Raw genomic sequence first — 20,481 nt, 5'->3', positions numbered from 1 at the left:
GATGCCCATGGGAAATGGCAGAAAACTAGATGTTTCTTTAAGTTCTCGTAGAGTCGATATTCCATACATTTTGTGGGCACTCTCCCTTTTGCTTGTTGCATGAACATGTGAAGCTGTGGCCTTAGGGTCCTTCACTGGGAAATAGAAGGGCGGGGGCAATGAAATAACAATTGCTGTTCTGCATCTTCCGTGTGGTGGATATGCGAATTCTCTTAGCCCAGTCCCTGAAACCTGAGCATTTAATAAATTCTCGGTATGTTAATGATTAAATGGCAACTGAGAAATGGATCCTGTAGTCTAGTTATAATTTAATATAAATTGAGCCCCACGTGTCTGTGAGTCTAAAGCAAGTTCTTGACCTTTGGCTCAAAAAGAGAGATAGCAGTCCCCGGTTTCTCAATTTCCTTTCAGCTTATTACTATCACTGTATCTATTTATTTAGTTTTACATTTATTTTGAATTATCATCAAACAGAGAAATCTGGCAAAAGTGCACAAAGAATTCTTATATGCAATCGACACAGATTCACCAATGGTAAAATTTTGTAACATTTACTAGATCATTTTCTTTCTTTCTCTCTCGTATATAATATTAATTTTCTCAATCGTTTGAGAGTAAGTTGCAAATATCATTCCCCTTTATCCCTCAAAAATTCTATGTATATTTTCTAATAACAAGGACATTTACTGTATAAACACAGTAAAATTATAGAAATCAGGGAATTTAGCATTGATGCAATATTATTATCTAATCCACATTACAAATTTAAATGTAGCCAACTGTCCCAACAATGACAACATTTTTTGTGGTCAAGGATCCACTCTGAGATTTAGTTCACACGTTCCTTCAACCTGGAACATAGCCTCAGCTTTTCTTGTTTCCATGACAATTTGACAATTTGAATAGTACCAGCCAATTATTTTGTAGAATATCCCTCAACTGGATTTTATACAATGTGCGCTCATGAACACTTTCAGGCCTAGAGTTCATGTTTTAGATATGTTCCACATAGAAAGGGGGGAGAGTAAGTTAACAGCAGAGAGACCTGACAAATGTTACCTCATCCAGGTGATCAAGATCAACATCAACAATGATAGCCAAGTGGATAGGAAGTACTCTCGAAACGTGTGATGAGAATGGTATGTTACCTCCATGATCTCCCACCCCAAAACCATAAGTTCTGTCTAACCATGAGAAAAACAAGTGGCAAACCCCAATAGAGGGACTTCTCCAAAACACCTGACCGGTGCCCCTCAAAACTGTCACGATCATCAAAAACAAAGAAAGTCTGAGAAAATGTCACAGCCAAGAGGACCCTAAGGAGACATGACAACTCAACGTGATGTGGTGTCCTGGATGGGATCCCAGAACAGAGAAAGGATGTTAGGGAAAAACTAAGGAAATGTGAAGAAAGAATGGGCTCTGGGAACTCTCTACACAATCTTCACAATTTTTGTATATCTAAAACTGTCCAAAAATAAAGCTTATTAAAAATAATTTTTAAAATTTGCCCACATTTCCACATCCTTGGGCTTGTTATTGAATTCCTGATTCCCTCTCATGAGTTCAACTCAGATGATCCCAAAATGTTCTCTGAATGATTCACAGTTGCCCAATATCATCAACCTTGGAACCCTCTATCAAGATCCACTTGTCTTTATCAGAAGGCAAACTCCTCAATGAACCAAGATAGATTAATAATTGTTTTATCTTTAGTATTATAGCTGGTCTCCCAGCGGCTGCCACAACCTCCAGCAGTGGCTACAGCGGAAACTCTAACACCAGGAACAGAGAGCTTATCACGATGTCAGACAGGTTTGTGTGGTTCGAAGGGATACCTTTCCCTACCATGGGTTACAAACCTGAACTCATGAGAGAAGCGCGGGACAGTTTTGTGTTTAAGGATGAAGATGTCTTAATACTGACTTTCCCAAAATCAGGTAAGGAAGCTGGATCAGATGCTGAGACTGGCTGTGGCCATGTCCCTCAGTTACTTTGTAGACGAATGGAGTGTTTTCTATATGCCAGACAATGCGTAGTGCTGTGCGGGAATAGAGCTGTGATACCAGTTATACTCAGAGAAAAGGCCTTAGGCAGTTGCACAGTAAGATGAGTATCCAGAGGGCGTAATCTGAGTTAATATGGAGAACCTATGGGGATAAATCCTTAGTCAGAGTCAGATGTTTGTATGGAGGCGTGGAAGAGGATGGCCAGTGAGGTCTTTATAGAAGAAATAGAAAAAAAAGTTAATTATGTGAAATTAGGGATATGTTAATCAGCTTGATAATGGTCATCATTTCACAGTGTATACATATATCACTTCATTGCATCGTACACCTTAAATTGATACAATTTTTCTTTGTCTATTATACCTCAGTTAAACTAGGGAGGGATGAATAAACACAACTGCCACAGCCCAAAAAGTAAAGTAGAAGAAATAGCATCTAATTGAGATGAAAAAATGAATGTGAAACAATTTACTGAAGAGGGATATTTTCAGGTAAAAGTCTCAGCATGGACAATGGTCAGGAATTGGAAAAGAGAAAATTCAAGGGACTGAGAGGATGTGGATCATATTTCTATTAGGGGAGGGGCCTGGAGGGACTGCAAATTGGGCAAGGACTAAGTCTGAAGACATGGGAAGTGGCAAGGTGGGAGAAAGCCAAGGGCGGTGGGAACATGTTAAAAGGATTTAAACAAATAGCCAAAGGGTGGAAGCTACCCAAATGCCCATTGACAGATGATAGAATAGACAAAATGTAGTATATACACCTAATGGAGTATTATTCAGCCTTAAAAAGGAGTGAAGTTCTAACGCACAACACACTGTGGTGAACCGTGAGGACACTGTGCTGAGCTAAATAAGTCAGTCACAAAAGGACAAATATGGCCTGATTCCACTTAGATGAGGTACCCAGAGTAATCAAACTCATTAAAACAGGAAGTAGAATGGTGGTTGCCCAGGGTTGTCAGGGATGGGAGGGAGGGGAAAATGAGAGTTGTTGTTTAATGGGTACAGACTATTAGTCTGCAAGATGGTTGTACAACAATGCATACTTAACACTGCTGAACTGTGCACTTGAAAATGCTTAAGATGGTACATTTATGCTATGCATGTTTCATCACATTTTTTTTAAAAAAGTCGTGTTAAAATGAGTGACCGTAATTTTCTTTCTTTATTCAGGAACAAACTGGTTAATTGAAATTGTCTGCCTGATTTACTCCAAGGGGGATCCCAAGTGGATCCAATCTGTGCCCATTTGGGAACGCTCACCCTGGGTAGAAGCTGAGCATGGGTATAATTCACTAAAGGATAAGGAAGGCCCCCGCCTCATCAGCTCCCACCTCCCCATCCAGCTCATCCCCAAGTCTCTCTTCAATTCCAAGGCCAAGGTCAGTGCTCAATGGTCAAGATAAGTTTGATGAATGCTTTCCAAACTCTAATGTGCCTGGGAATCCCCTGGAGATCTGGTTGACATGCAGCCTCATCCAGTAGGTCTAGGATGGGCCTCAGATTCTGCATTTGGTGATGACAGTGTCCATACTTGAGTACGAGGGTGTAGATCCCGCTACAGCTTATACCACCCAGGTGTAAACCAGAGGCAAAGTGAAACGATAACACCAGAACCTTAGAGAACAATGTTTTAAACCCAGTCAGAATTTATAACTGTGTTATATACTAGATAAATTCTGTCTGTTGCTCTAAAAAATAATCAGCCAATCTTAATTAAGTGAATGCCTCCAGATGCTAGGTAGAAGCACCAGATTTAGAGTTGCCCATGTGGGAAGCAGCCCATTCATAAATCAACGCCTAAATCCAGGGAGATTGCTCTGGCATCGTGGCTGGTTTTTCTAACCACTATGTCTTCCTATATATAACTGTCTATTGAGCTCAGCAGCCGCAGGAATCTCTCATGGGGTTGACAGATCATCCCCAGGAGGGACAAGGACACACAGGATTTACCATATCTCAGAGTGTTTTTAGAAACATGCTTTGCTGGAAGGTACTTTTTGGTTTGTGATGTTTAAAAAATGTTTTATACTTCAGCTGGATGGTGAACCTTAGAATAATATTCTCCTCTCTTGGAAATTTCACAATGGGCTGCAACACAGTTAAGTTTTGTTTTTCTTTAACCCATCACCTCCCAGGTTTATTTATAATAAACTCATTCGATGTGTCTTATTGGTGTTTGTTAAATGCCTGCAAAGGGAACCTGAGGCCTAGAGAGAGTTGGGGCCTAGAATAATGTCACAAAGAAAGTTGGTGCAGAATAAAGACCATAAATCAGATGTTCAAATGCCAAGTGTTCTTGCGTGTACGTGTCTTTATGTGTGCACTTATCTTTAGTATCAGCTTGTTGAATCATTACATGTGTAGACAGCTGGGTTGACTCCTTGCAGGACATTTGGTCCTGTGCAAAATGTGCACAAACGTCTGGTCCACAACGAAGGGTTATTGATATCTGGTCCTCTTCAAAACATCCAAGGGACATTTGGTCCATAAGGTATTTGGCCCATGCTCAAAGGTCCTTGACATTTTGTCCCCTCCAAAACATCCGTGAGCATATTCTATGCCAAATGCTTTTGGACAGGACCACATATCAAGGACTTTTTGATGTGTGAACCCAATGTCTCTATCGACATTTTGGACAAGATCAAATATGACCAAATATCAAGGACCTTTTGGCATGAATTCATGTCTTATGGACCAAATGTCTTTATGGACGCTTTGCACAGGACCAAATGTCTGCTAATTGGATAACTACCTTCCAGATTTAGAACATTTCCACTTCTCTAGAAAATTCCTTCATGTGCCTCCTCAGTCAACACCCACTCATGCAGTTGATCATTTCTCTGGATTCTCACTCTATAGATTAGTTTAGCTAGTTCTTGAACTTCATATAAATAGACCTATACCATATGAATGTCTGCTGTGTATCTATGAATATAGCTCTGTTTATTAATCCATTCTCCTGGTAGTAATCTTTATACTTTACTACACAAATATAATACCACTCACCTTTTAAAACCTTCAGTTGCTTCCCATTGTGAGTGGACTATGATATCCCAGAGAGAAGGGACAATTCTTTGCTCTTCCATTGTTATATCCTTAGTATTACCCAAGTGACTGGTTCATAGGAACTTAAAAATATATATTAGGTTAATGAATGCGATAACTAATATATTAAAAGAATCCATTGATATTTATTGGCATTTTCTAGGAATTGGCTTTTTCTATGTTTATATGATCAAGAAGGATGAGAAATGACTGATTGATTTTTGTTGTCAAATTTTTCTCTTTAAGGTGCTCTATCTCATCAGAAATCCCAGAGATAGTCTTGTGTCTGGTTACTTTTTCTATAGTAATTCAAATTTTACTAAAAAACCGGAATCACTGGAACAATATTTTGAATGGTTCATCCAAGGAAATGGTGAGTGAATGTAGAATACGGAAGTGGGAGGATTGTCAGAGGCCTTTATCAGACCTCATCTTACACCCAACCTGAGATCTCTACATCTCACCATCCCAGGGGTATAAGGCTTCATCACTATGGAAACACAAATTTTCAAATCTACCTTCTCTCCCGCAGAGCAGCGGAACCGCAGCCAGCCTTTCAGCTTCCTGCATTGTAAAGCATCCTAGCTACGTTCTGAGTCTCCAGTGCCAGTCTAAACTAACACAGAGCACTGGCGTTCTTCTCTTCTCTTCTAATTTGTGGCTTTCTGAAAGTCAGCTTTTCCTTGGCTTCCAGGACAACACGACCCTGACTTTCCACTCCTTTTTAGATGTATCCTTACGAAACTCCCTTAATCCTCATGTGCTATCTGTCTCAGAAATGTATGCGTTACCTTAGGATCTCTATACTTTTTTTTTTTGTAGGGGAAGATTCGCCCTAAGCTAACATCTATTGCCAATCTTCCTTCTTTCCCTCCTCCCAAGGTGCCAGTACATAGGTGCGTACACTTTTAAGTTCTTCTGGTTCTTCTTTGTCAGCTAACACCACAACATGGCTACTGACAGATAAGCAGTATGGTTCCACGCCTGGGATCTGAACCCGGGACCCCAAAGCAGGGTGCGCCAAAGTTCAACCACCAAGCCATCAGGGCTGGCTCAGATCACCATACTTTTAATTACACAGAATTTCCAGGCTTTCTCAGATATTGAAATTTTGCAATTTTTCTCAAAACTTTGTGATCAGTCCCATATCTCAGCTATGATTTGTCTCCCTAGCTTCAGATCGGATTCTCTAACAGCCCGTGGACGTCTACACTGGAAAGAGTCATAGACACCTCTACTTCAATATGTTTAAGGTTGAACACATTTCCCGCATATCCCAAACTGTTCACACTGCGGGTTGATCTTATTCAATAAATAGGACCACCCCTCACCCAGGGTTAGCATGATTCTGACAAGTGTCATCTGTTTCCCATCCCACTCCCATGCCCCTCAGCACTTCTCTTTATCTATTTATCATTCAATTCCCATGACCTAGATTAATATCTTCACTCTGCTCTCAGCTAAAATGTCTCTGTACTTAGGGAAGTCTTCTTTTTCTGTACCATATAGAATACTATCCTTCCGCATCTTTATAGTCTTATCTTTTTTTAACCCTACTACTCATCATCAATGAGTATGTATTCTATTTATCTTTTTTATTGCATGTGTCTCCCAACTAAAATGTAAGCTCTTTGAGTGGTTCATTCTTGACCCAGGTCCCAGAGTGGTGCTTGCCACATAGTAGCCACTAATACACCTTTGTTAAATAATGAATATTTGTTCGTCACTCCTTCCATTGGTGCTTTATTTCCCAAAGACAGTGTTAGTTCTCATCTAGATTCACACAACAGACTCATTATTGATGTCTTCACCTCATGCTCTTTGTCCCTTCTAGGCTATGTTGCAGTAGTCTGTTACATATTAAAGGGTTGCCTGAATTGTTTGCCCTCATCATAAAGTTCAATCTACTAAGCGTGGCAGTCACGTTTCTTACTGAGCTGATCCTGGCAGAACTCTTCAGTCCTCTGTCCTGCTTTCCTTCAGTTTACTCTTTCAGAAAGAAAAGGCAACAGTGAAAGCCTATTGTGGAAGCCCAGACATGAAGAATACACCCCCCTCATCAATGCTTTATTAGATCTTGCCAACTGGTGCACAAAATAGTGTGAATTGTACTTCACTTGTCACTAGGAATCCAGGAAAGTGCAATCAATAGTGGTGTGTGATGAACACGTATCCTGTAAACCTCACCACTATCCCAATATCTTGCTTATCTGTCCCTCAAAACTCACACACAGGCCTCTTTCTTATCTAGTTAAAGACCACCAACACCAAAATCTTTATTGTTATCAACTAATATCAAAATCCTGAGTGTCCGCAGCCCTGTAGAAGGTCAATCCAAACGCTTTCCCCCATACCAATGAAGAAACCCTGGGAATTTAAGTCCTAGGGAATATTGTCTTCAGTTACAGGCAACAGGAGACCCTGCTCTGGACCCTGGGTCTTAGAGCAGAGCTCTGGATCATACATGATAACAAAGCCTTGGGGGGTCCCCTGCTCTGGACACATTTCCTTCCCAGCGAGGTAGAATCTGTAGGATTCCTGGGGCTTGCAACCCTTTCATCACCCATCCTCTGGGAACCTTGAACCCTAGAATTTCTTATGCAAAAGACCCACACATGTTTTCATGGCCTATGTAGTCATCTACTCTGGGTCCCACCTCCCAAGGCAGACCATATCTGCACCATGAGCAATGCTGGGTTAGGTGTAGCCAAGAGGAGAATCAAAATGAATCAGCAATAATTGTTGTTTGTAAGCATCACTGAAGCCATTAGGGTTTTGGTCAAATGCTTCTCCCAAAACTGTGTATATCCAAAGTTACAAATTAAATGAGGTGTTTCAAGTTTTAGGCTATTCAGTATAATGGTTCTCTGGTGCACGTGTGTGTGACCTTCTTTCTGGTTTATACACCTGAGAGTAGAACTTCTAAGGCATAGAAAATATGAACTTTAAACTTTAAAAGTTAATATCGAACTATTTTCCAGGGTGGTTGCATCAATTTATATTCCCACAAATAGCATATGAGAGTTCATGATATTCCATTTCCTCAGTAACACTCATTACTGTCAATATTTTTATGATTGTCTTTAGAATAATTTTGCAGATTAGTGGAGAGTTGACATATTTTTCTTAGTTTATCTCCTCTTTTATAGACCTTGTTTATCCCTCCTTTTATGTAAAGCATTTTTAATGTCTTACATGATATTTTATGACTTTTTCTATGAAAGGCTTGCAACTCTTTTTCAGATGTATGTCATTCCTTCTAGAGTAACATCCTAAAATTACATTTTCCAGTAGTTTGTGCCTGATTTGGGGATGGAACTGATTTTGAATATTGATTTAATATTCACCAATCTGAATGAACTCTCCTTTTTAATTCTCATTGTTTCCCTGTAGGTTCTCTTTGACTTTCAATGAAGTATAAATATAACCTTTAAATAATGATATTATCTTCATTTCTAATACATGCATGTTGTCTTTATTTTTTCTTCTCTTATCTCATTGGCCAGGGCCCTGGGACGATGTTGAATAGAAGAGATGATAGTGGCAATACTTGCTTGTTCTTAATTTTAAAGGTAATTATTCAAAAATGTTATGTTTTAACCTTATTGAGAAATAATCAACAAATTAATTGTATATATTTAAACTTGGTTATTTGACATACCTATACATTGTATAATGGTTACCAATAGCAAGATAATTAACACATCCTCTGCCTCGCATAGTTAGGTCTTTGTGTGTGTTGCGTGTGTGTGGTGGGACTTCTCAAGATCTACTCTCAGCAATTTTCAAGTACATAATACCAAATTATTAACCACAGTTACCATGCTGTATGTGGGATCCTCAAAACTTCTTCTTGTAACTGAAAATTTGTACCCTTGAACCTATATCTCCCCACTGTTTCTCTGCACATCCCGGGGCAACCACCATTCTATTTTCTGTTTCTATGAAATCTTAATTTTTTTTGTATTCCTCTTTAAGTGATGCCATACAGTATTTGTCTTTGCTTACTTAGCATAATGCCCACCAGGTTCATCCATGTTGTTGCAAATAGCAAGAATCCTTTCTTTTTTATAGCTGAATAATATATATGGGATATATATATAAATATAAAATATAAATACATAGAAAATAATATTCCATTACATATGATACATATAAATACAAAATGTAAATATAAAATGTAAAATAAAATATAAAATATTGAAAACATATATATATCTATATATAGATATAGATATATACACATCACATTTTCGTCATCCATTCATCCATCGAAGGACATTTAGGTGGTTTCTATGTGTTAGCTATTGTAAAAAATGCTGAAATAATCCTTCAGTGAACATGAGTGTGCAGAGATCTCGTCAACATTCTGACTGTGATTCCTTAAGATATACATCCAGGATAAGGATTGCTGGATTATATGGTAGTTCTATTTTTAAATTTTTCAGGAGCCACCATTCTGTTTTCCATAGTGGCTGTGTCAGATTACGTTGCCGCCACCACTGTATAAAGGTTTTCCTTCTCTCCACATCCTCACCAATGTTTGTTAACTCTCGTCTTTTTTATAATAGCCATCCTAACATGTGTGATGTGATATCTCATCGTGGCTTTGATTTGTGTTTCCTTGATGATTAGCCCTGTTGAGCACCTCTTCATATACCTCCTGGCCATTTGTGTGCCTTTCTTTGGAAAAATATCTATTCAGGTCCTTTGCCCATTTTTTAATTGGATTATTTGCTTTTTTTGCTATTGATTTGTATGAGTTCTTTATATTTGGGATATTAACCCCTTATCATATATAGAGTTGGCAAATATATTTTCCCATTTTGTAGGTAGCTTTTTAGAATTATTGATTGTTTCCATTGCTGTGCAGAAGCTTTTTAATTTTATCCAGTCCCACATATTTATTTTAGCTGTTGTTGCCTGTGTTTTTGGTGTCTTATCCAAGAAATCATTTCCAATCAAATCAAGGAAATTTTGCCTATGTTTGCTTCTAGGATATTTATGGTTTCAGGACTTGCATTTAAGACTCTGGTCCATTTCAAGTTGATTTTGATGGGTGATGTAAGATACGGGTCCAGTTTAACTCTTCTCCATCTGGATGTCCAGTTTTCCCAACACCATTTATTGAAGAGGCTATTCTTTCCCCATTGTGTGTTCTCAGTGCCCTCATCAAAAATTAGTTGACTGCATATGTGTGGATTTATATCTGGACTCTCTATTGTCTTCCACTGGTCTATGTGCCTGCTCTTTTTATGCCAGTACCATACTGTTTTGATTACTGTAGCTCTGTAATAAAGCTTGAAATCAGGGAATGTGAAGCCTCAGCTTTGTTCTTTCTCAAGATTGCTTTGTCTATTCTGGGTCTTTTGCAGTTTCGTACAAATTTTAGGATTTTTTTTCTACTTCTGTGAAGGATGCCATTGGAATTTTGATAAGGATTACATTGAATCTGTAGATTTCTTTGGATAGTATGGACATTTTTACAATATTAACACTTCCAACTTAAGAACACATAATATCTTCCCTTTTATTTGTGTCTTCTCAATCTCTTTCATCAATGACTCCTAGTTTTCAGTATACAGCTCTTTCTCCTCCTTGTTTAAATTTATTCCTAAGTATTTTATGGTTTTTGATGCTCTTTTAGATGAGATTGCTTTCTTAATTTCTCTTTTAAATAGTTCATTGTTAGTGTATAGAAATATAACTGTTTTTTGCATGTTGATTTTCTATCCTGGGACTTCATTAAATTCACTTGTTAGTTCTACCAGGTTTCTGATATAGTCTTTAGGGGTTTTTTTTACATATAAGATCATGTCATCTGAAAATGAAGATAATTTTACTTCTTTCTTTCTGATTTATATATTTTTCTTGCCTAATTGCTGTGGCTAGACTTCTAGGACTATGTCGAATAGAAATGGTAAGAGTGGTTATCCCTGTCTTTTTCCTCATCTTAGAGGAAAGGCTTTTACCTTTTCACCATTGAGTACAGGGTTAACTGTGGGCTTGTCATGTATGACTTTTATTATGATGAAAAACATTCCCTATATACATAATTTGTTGTGTTTTTATGAATTTTGTCAAATGCTTTTTCTGCATCTTCTGAAATGATCATACGATTTTTATCCTTCATTCTGCAGTGTGGTGTATCACATTAATGATTTGCATATGTTGAACCATCCTTGCATGCCATGGTGTATGATCATTTTAGTGTGCTCTTGAATTCAGATTACTAATATTTTGTTGAGGATTGTTGCATCTATATTCATCAGAAATATTGGTCTGTACTTTTCTTGTAGTGTCCTTATCTGGCTTTGGTATCAGAGTAATGCTGGCCTCATAAAATGAGTTTGGGAGTATTCCCTCCTCTTCAATTTTTTTGAAGTTTGAGGGAATTGGTATTAATTCTTCCTTAAATACTTGCTAGAATTTACCAGGAAACCATCTGGTCCTGGGCTTTTCTTGGTTTGGAGATTTTGGACCATTCATTCTATCTCATTACTTGTTATTAGACTATTCGCTTTCTATTTCTTCATAATTTAATCTTGTAGGTTGCATGTTTTAGGAATTTACCAATTTCTTCTAGGTTATCCAATTTGTTAGCATATAACTGTTAATAGTAGTTTCTTATGATCCTTTGTATTTCTGTGGCATAAGTTATAATCTCTCCTCTTTCATCTTTTATTTATTTCAGTCTGCTCTGTTATTTTCTTACTCTAGCTAAAGATGTGTCAATTTTATTTATCTTTTTAAAAAGAAGCTCTTATTTTTGTCAATCTATTCTATTGGTTTCTGGTCTCTGTTTCATTCTCTTCCCTGCTCTGATCTTTGTTATTTCCTTCCTTCTGTTAACTTTGGGCTTAGTTTCTTCTTCTCTTTCTAGTTCCTTAGGTGTAAAGTTTGCTTGTTTATTTGAGATCCTTCTTTTTCAAAATGTAGTCATTTATAGCTATGAACATACCTAATAAAACTGCTTTTACTGCACCCCATAAGTTTTGATATGTTGTGATACTATTTTTGTTTGTTTCATGATATTTTTGTGTTTCTCTTTGGAATCCTTCTTTGACGCATTGGTTTTTCCTTTCTCCTGGATTCACTTTAGATATTCATAAAGAATGACTTAGATTAGCTCTGTCATAACAAAAGTGGTAAGTTCTCTCATTGTTTGACCTGAAATTGTCTTTATTTTGTGCTCACGTTTCAATGATAGTTTAAGTAGAATTCTTAGTTGATAACTAATTTTCCACTATATTTGGAGTTAAGAAAGACTTGGGTATAGTAGACAGCCATTCAAAAGTATAATAAGATATGGAGGATGGAGTGAGAAGACTTACCTTCCTAGGAGGTAACATTAAATGTAGAGAAAGGCGGTTTTCAAGGAAACATACCTGAGAATTTCCTGCATTGATGAAATCTCAATTTGAAGAACCACCCCTAGCCTCACAAAGAATTATTACAAATAAATCTTCACCTAGTCTCTAGGAAAGCTGTGGTAGAAAGAAGGAAAGAAAACCTTAAACCAGAGCAAAGACAGATAATTTCCAAAGGAACAATAATTACAATAGCAACAAGGAAGGCAAGAAGACAGAAAAATATCTTCAAGGTCTGTGGGAAAGACCTACCAACCAAAAATTCTAAACACTCAACTGATATTGCGCAACAAGAATACTATTCTTCAAGCCACCTGGCTCTCTGGACATGATCACCTTAGAGACCCTTGAAAACTGGCACAGAGCCTGCTCCAAATGAACAAGGCTCCTTACAGGGTATATGCATAATGTTGGATAATAGTTTTCCATCTTTATTGTCATTCATTCCCAACTAGTTAGGACAGGCCTAAATGTGCCAGACATTTTGCTGTTAATTGTGCCCACAAAAGTGAACATAATAGATGGATTTTTGCTTTCATAGAGTTTGTAATCTACCTCCTCTTTCTGCTTCCCCAATATGCAGTGTTATATGGATCCTGGTTTGACCACACTTGTGGCTGGATGTCCATGAGAGGGAAGGAGAACTTCCTGATACTGAGTTATGAAGAGCTGAAACGGGTAACTGTGGTCCTTATGATTAGCACACAACCTCTCACCACCATCTTCACTCCTCTAACTTCCCTCCATTCCTCTGTGTCTCTATTCCACCTTCTCAGTCAAAGTTTAGCCTTGTGAAGGGTCATTAGGAGTGAGAATAGCTCCCTGGTCTTCATTTCCCTACTTCTGGTTGACACTGCCCAAGCTCCATGCTCTCTTTCTTCATGTTCTCTTCTTTGTTTCATCCTACAACATGTAAAGGTCATTTTTCATGAAGTGAGACACAGTAGAATGACTTATGCTCACCCTCGCAATGATTCTAAAATTTCTAGGGGTAGGACACATGACACTGCTGATAATCTAGTGGGGAGAGGGGACTGAGGAAGAAGGTGGGAGTGGGGAGAAACATGTCTGCTTCCATAAATGTGTCCAACTGCCTGACATCCCAGATTGACTGATAGAAGAAAGATAAAATCATGAAATCAGTCTGTGTAATTTTTCTGACAGGCCAAGTACTAGACTGAAAAGTGATGGGCAGGAAAAGCCGTAAGATGATGCTCAAACCAGTATGAGTGATTAAACCATTGGAAGAAGAACTTTCCTTATTAGTGGTATCCTGGAGAAAAGAGAAAATAACACAAACACAAGCTTTTGCTTCTAAGAAGGATTACTTCCCATCATCTTCCTCTGGCTACTTCTGTCTAATTCTCTATGACCTCCATGTCAATTTCATTTTTTTTTACCAAGAAGCCTTTTGTAGCAAGTGTACCTACCTCAGGTACATGCTCCTACACCTTCTAGTAATTATGCTTTCCAGCTGCACTATGAACATTTATTGTAGTAATTTCTATAGTTGAGTGTTTTCTGGCCATAATGAGGGCTCATGGGATAAAGAAAAATTTTAAAACATTATAGCTCTAAGAGGAAGGTGTATGTTTCAAAGCAAAGTCTTTCTGATTGTAAAATCAATTTTGTGCCAAATACTAGTTATTGAGACAATATATAAGAAGATATTATGAAACTGTGTGTTATTCAAATGGTAATTATGGAAAGGAGTGTTAATGGAGGGCACATCCAGGATTTGAAATCAATCCCTCCAATCTTTGTCAAGTTATTCATGAAACTCTCCTTGCTTAATCCTGATCAGAACCATCTAGAAGCCTGTCTAAAAGTGTCTTTAGAAAACCCAGCCCTGTATTTAGTGTTAAGGAGTCCTGAACTCAACTATACTGGGAAATCCATGTGGATCCTGCACCTTTCTATCCTGCGTGCTCCTTCTTTTTTACCTTTTCCTTTTCTTCCTCCTAGGCACATCTAGCCAATTGTTTCTAGCTTCTCACATTGTTCTCTCTTCCTCTTCCCTCTCCTTCTTCTCCTCACAGTGTTGTTTCTTCTTTCTCACCTACTTTTCTATTTCTTTCTGTTTCATATCTTCTCTCTTATTTTTTCTTCTTTTAGGACACAAGAAGCACTGTAGAGAAAATCTGCCAATTCCTGGGCAAGAAATTAGAACCTGAAGAACTTAACTCACTCCTCAAGAATAGCTCCTTCCATGCCATGAAAGAAAACAAGATGTCTAACTTTACCCTCCTCCATGATTATTCTTTAGTTGAGAAGAATGCATCACTTATGAGAAAAGGTAAAAGAAAATGCCATGCCTACAAAATAGATCAGAATATGTGGAGGGAATTCTGGTGCTCACAGTAGGGCACTAACACTTGGGAGTAGTGAGTGTTTGAATTTTTCAACTCTAGTTGCTCATCACCCAGAGAACTTCTCAGGTAGCCTTATCAAGGAGTCCCTTTTCATAGTGCTGATGCGGGCTGCAGGCACTTGGGGGGAACTGATTAGGTCTGCAGTGGTCATCTGACTTATGTGAGGTCATTCAGATTCTCTCTCCTCAGAATTTGACATGGTGCATATCCATTCTACAAACTATGACCAGGTTAGTTCACGACTCCTACCAACTTTCCAGCTGGGATTGATCCAGAAAATGATGAAACCCTGGGGATGGTAACGTTGGTGCTCTCACACTGGTGATTTCGCAAAGATAACTACCCTGAACAAAGAAATGTGTAAAAATGGACTCAACTGAGGAAAGGAGAGTGGAGAGACTTTTCACTTAGCTGAGAGCTTGTCTTTCTATCAGTCATTGTAAGGAATCTATGATGAATGATTAATCATGTCCATATCCTTGGGCTCAAGATGAGCTAATTTGCTCACAATTCCATAGTTCAAATATATCCAGGATGGTGATCCATAAAAGGAAGAAATTAAATAGTTGAAAAGACCTCAAACAATTGGCAGCTGCCTCCCAGGACAGAGGAAGAGAGAGCCACCACCCCAGTAGGCCAGGAGATCAAAGGATCAAGACCAAGATGCTCATTCTCGATCCTATAAATCTCAGTGAAGTTGTCCTGCTAGGTTTTGGATTTGCTTGGGACCCAGGATCCTTTTCTCCTTTCTAAGTTCTCCCTTTTGGAATAGGAAAGGCATAAACCTTTCCTACCATTATATTTTGGAAGCAGATAACTTGTTTGGTTTCACAGGTCACAGCTGGAGAGGAATCTCACCTTAGGGTTAATCCTACCTCAAGGCTCATTTATGCTTGATTTACATGATATTTAAATAAAGTTTGGGACTCAGAGTTGATGGTGGAATGGATTTAGACATCTGGGCAGCTGGGATGTGGCAAACGTATTTTGCATGCAAGAAGGACATGAATTGTGGGTGGGGAGGCCAGAAGAAGGAGTATAAGCTGAATTGCATCTCTCCAAAATTCATATGTTGAATTCCTCACCCCCAGTACCTCAGAAGGTAACTGTATTTGGAGATAAGGTCTTAAAAAGTTAATTAACCAAAATTAGGGTGAATCCTAATCCATATGATGGGTGTACTTAAAAGAAGAGGAAATTTGGAAACAGAAATATGCACACACCAAGAGAAGATCATGTGAAGTCAGCTATCTACACACCAAAAGGAGAAACCTCCAGAAGAAACCAATGCTTCTCTGACACCTGGATCCTGGACTTCAAGCCTACAGACCATGGGAAAGCAAATTTCTGTTGTTATAAAAAAATGACCTCCAGCAATCCTAGCTTTTGACACTTTACTAAAACAGAAGTAGAGGGAATACCTAGCATAGAGAGATTGTCCATTCTTAGATTTCATTTTATGCATCAGGGTTTGGCAGGGTTTAAAATGTCATATTTATGTACAATGCTTGTGTGAAACGGCTAAAAGGACAAAGGATAATTGCTTAAAAGAGAAAGGCAACGGGGGTGAATGACCCAGATTTTTTGGCAGGGACAAAATAGAGTGGATGCAATCGAATTTGGTGCATAATTCAATGAATACACCCACTGTTTCTTCTTGTCTAGGATGACTCCTTCAGGAGGCAACCACATTGGATTTCAACCTTTTCCAATTTTTCATGGGAGGTTGAGGGTAGATATAGTAAGGATGATAACAATTGACAATCGTCGTGTGATTATTATTGCTAACCTGGTGATCTGACTACACACATAATTCGTAACTGAATCATCACAATAATCCCATAGGGTATTATTTTCCTCAGAAAATTGTGATAACTGATGCAGCCAGTAAGACACAAGTCCCTTTGAAAACCGGATCTCTGATGCTCGAGAGTAAACTTATAACCACCATGCTTTACAACTTCACTATCCTAGGCCAGAGTAGACTAAGAATAGATAGGTGGGTGACAAAGAAAGCAAGAGAGAAAGAAAGGAATAATGAAAAGGATTAATATCCTGTGTCTCTATCTCAGGTCTGACTTGTGTCCTTTCTTTCATCTGGGAGGCACATGCAGGTCCAAGATTAATTTTAAAATTAATTATATCAATTATAATTAGATAGCTATATAGATCATGATTCACTGAAAAGCTGTATCAAATGTAGGTCAAGGACTGTTCTGTTCAGTTACTTTCAGGATAATTGGGGCTCTTTTCCACTCAGGACACAAGAAAAATACTTTTGATTGTCCCTTGGGGTCTACATATACCGACTGCATTTAGGAGAACCTTGGCTGTTGAAGTCTCCATTACTGATGACCTATCTGATTTTCAGATCAAAGCAATAGTTTTCTTTAACTGATTGTTGTTATTATTGTCCTTGATGATTTTTATTTCAGAAAATAGCTTCTGGTGTGGAGTAGACATTCTACAACTTTTGTTGATTAAACAGAAGGAAGAATGAATAAAAACATAATATATTAATTTTTTAAAGAAATTTGGGGCCAGCCCGATGGCACAGCAGTTAAGTGCACACGTTCTGCTTCGGTGGCCCCGGGTTCGCCAGTTTAGATCCCGGGTTGGGACGTGGCACTGATTAGCAAGCCATGCTGTGGCAGGCGTCCCACATAGAAAGTAGAGGAAGATGGGCACGGATGTTAGCTCAGGGCCAGTCTTACTCAGCAGAAAAGAGGAGGATTGGCAGCAGATGTTAGCTCAGGGCTAATCTTCCTCAAAAAAGAAAAGAAGAAAGAAATTTGATTTAAACCATAACAATCAACAAGCTGTTTGATCATTTAATTTTTATGACAAACTATAAATGACTATATTACAATATAATACAAATATATTTTATTATAAACTACATATGAAGCTGATAAAGTACAAAAATCAACAAAGTGTTTGCCCACCCAATTATGCTATATCTAAATATATTACACACCAGACTATCAAAATTGTTGTAGTATAGCTGTTAACACTAGATCAGTAAATATCAGTAAATATCGTAAGTATGACCTGAAGTTCTAATCAACTTTATTTAAAACTTCACATCATTCAGCCATTATTATTAGTATTGACAGAATTTAGTGCTTGACAGAATGTTTTAAAGGTGTCTTCATAACCAAGATGGTATGGGCCCATAAAAATCCACATATTGAAGCCCTAATATCCAGTACCTCGGAACGTAGCTGTATTTGGAGAACGGGTCTTTACACAGGTAATTAGGTTAAAATGAGGTCATTAGAGTGGGCCATAATCCAATAATAATGATGTTCTTAAAGGAAGAGGAAATTTGGACACGTACAGAGCAAAGATGATGTGAGGACATAGGAGGATACCCATTTATAAGCCAAGGAGGGAAGCCTGGAACAGCTCTCTCCTTCGCAGCCTCAGAAGGAAGCAACTCTGTCAACACCTTGATCTCTGACTTCTGGCCTCCAGAACCATGAGAAAATGCATTTCTGTTGTTAAGCTGTCCAGTGTGTGGTACCTGGTTACAGCAGCCCCAGAAAACTAACACACAAGACTTTGGGGAGACTTCTAAGCGACAAAAACTAGGGAGAGACATAAATAGAAAATTACAGCAGAAGGATTGGTAGTATTTTGAAAATGGGTAGGATATAGATCTTGAGGACCCTGCATAGAAACGTTGGATTCTCTCACGTGGACTGGTGTTTAATAGGAGGCCGCCATATTGAATTTACAGAGACTCTCATGCTTCAACAGCTCTTTCTGGCTTCCCAAATATCACGTGTGTTACAGGAGTCTATCAAATCAACAACGAGGAAAATTGTTCTAATAATGAAGAAAATGAGGAGCATGCTAGTAAGAGTGGATGTTTTTAGGGCACCAGTTATCTTGTAAGACATCCTGTTATATTACTTCTATGCATATAATTTAAGAGTATAATTTATATATCCTCTTATATATAAATTCTTATATACTCTCTCTATATATAATATATATTTCTATATATTAATGTATATAAAATTATAATTGTTCTGCTATATATTCATTTTACTAATGCATTAATTTAGTTATATTAATATAATACATAAGTATTAATTTATATGATAAAGAAATAATTATATAATTGTATCATTAAGGGTATGGCTTCTAGTGATAAAATCTTTGGCTTAAAATCCACATCCATCACTTTCTGACTATCTATCCTCTCCAAATCCTGTTTTTTCTCATTTGTAAAATGGAGATGATAATAGTATATTTTTCATTCTTTTAGTCATCCTTTCAACAAATATTTGAGTACATAGTGTCTATGACTCTTTGAAACACTAAATCATTGGCTATTTAAAAAGAAAAGCGTGTGACTTTGTAGAAGTTATGTATATCGGAGATACGTATGATACACACATACAAAAGAAATACATACAGCATACCATATGTGATAAGTGTATGAAGTAAAATACAGCAAGGGTGAGACTTACAGTTTTAAACAGGGTAGTGGGAGACAATCTCACTGAGAAGATGCAGTGGAGCTAAGACATCAAAGAAGGAAACCAGGAAAACGTGGATGTATCTGAGAGGACAGCCTTCCAGGAAGAAGGAGCAGGAAACGCACATAGGCTGATGAGGGCAATGTATGAGGCAGAATAAGAAGACTCGGTGTGAGGGGGTAGAGCGAGCAAGTGGATGGGCATAGGAGATGAAGTCATACAACAGGGACCAAACCACCTGAAGCCATAAGCCCTTTCACTGAGTAAAACCAGACGTCCTTGGAGAATCTGAGCTACAAGGGACATGATCTGGCTTAACTTCTCAAGGAGTCAAGCTGGCTGCCACACTGAGAACAACTTATAATGGAGAAGGATCAAAAACAGAGAGACTGGTCAGAAGTCTACTACAATAATCCAGGTGAAAGATGCTGTTGGCTTGGGACAAGGTGGTAGAAATAGAGGTGGTGAGAAGTGGCCAGATTCTGGAGGTATCAGAGGATATGGCTACAGTTTTGCTGATGAATTGTATACAGAATCTGTTGGGAGAGAGGAGAATATAGGAAATTGTTTCCAAGCAGTTGGAAGTGTAAATGGGTATGATTTCCAGGCAATATAAAGGCCTACCAATGAGCCATTGGTCATTCTGTTCTATTAGCTACAATTTCCATATCAAGTAGACAGAAGGGATAGATCCAGGAGGAAATATGTTGGTGTCTTGAGTCCTACCCCTAGATCTGATCTGAGTCTCTATTTCATGTTTGTCAGGCATTACTGGAGACTGGAAAAACCACTTCACAGTGGCCCAGGCTGAAGCCTTTGATAAGATATTCCAGGAGAAGATGGCAGATCTTCCTCGAGAACTGTTCCCATGGGAATAATGTTCAAAACCTTCTGGATCTTATATGAATCTTGATATTTGTTTTCCTGTCCTTGTACCTGTGCATGACTGGTGGTAATTGTGTAAAACCTGTATTTCACCCAAGAGCCTCGAATTATCCAATCTTTGCATCTTTGAAGACTTGATTGTGAAAAATTACCATGGGACCCCTAATTCACTTTGGTGCACTGCAGCGTTTTGAAAATGTTTGTAATGTTTCATACATAATGATACAGAAATAATATAATTTTTACCCGAAATTGTCAGAATTTTTTAATAAAAATGAGAAATAAAATTAACAAGCAGTTAAGCC

General features: G+C 38.1%; 1 protein-coding gene across 1 annotated transcript; it reads left to right on the top strand.

Annotated features, from left to right (window-relative positions):
* Positions 1-1,686: 1,686 nt before the first annotated feature.
* On the top strand, positions 1,687-20,478 carry LOC106838231 (sulfotransferase 2A1-like). The gene is made up of 6 exons (XM_014852181.3): positions 1,687-1,940; positions 3,185-3,393; positions 5,306-5,432; positions 13,013-13,107; positions 14,545-14,725; positions 20,057-20,478. The coding sequence occupies exons 1-6, from the start codon at positions 1,805-1,807 to the stop codon at positions 20,167-20,169; spliced, it is 861 nt and encodes a 286-aa protein (XP_014707667.1). The 5' UTR covers positions 1,687-1,804; the 3' UTR covers positions 20,170-20,478.
* The last annotated feature ends 3 nt before the right edge of the window (positions 20,479-20,481 follow it).

This window comes from Equus asinus, chromosome 26 (genome assembly GCF_041296235.1).
Source record: "Equus asinus isolate D_3611 breed Donkey chromosome 26, EquAss-T2T_v2, whole genome shotgun sequence".
Taxonomy (NCBI): Eukaryota; Metazoa; Chordata; class Mammalia; order Perissodactyla; family Equidae; genus Equus; species Equus asinus.
This window is presented reverse-complemented; position numbering and strand designations above follow the sequence as displayed.

Bases quoted from the DNA above. Each gene is read 5' to 3' on its own strand.
- LOC106838231 (XM_014852181.3), top strand. From the start codon at position 1,805: ATGTCAGACAGGTTTGTGTGGTTCGAAGGGATACCTTTCCCTACCATG. The intron at 3,394-5,305 runs GTCAGTGCTCAA...TTTCTCTTTAAG, and splicing joins TCTTCAATTCCAAGGCCAAG to GTGCTCTATCTCATCAGAAA. The intron at 14,726-20,056 runs GTAAAAGAAAAT...CATGTTTGTCAG, and splicing joins TGCATCACTTATGAGAAAAG to GCATTACTGGAGACTGGAAA.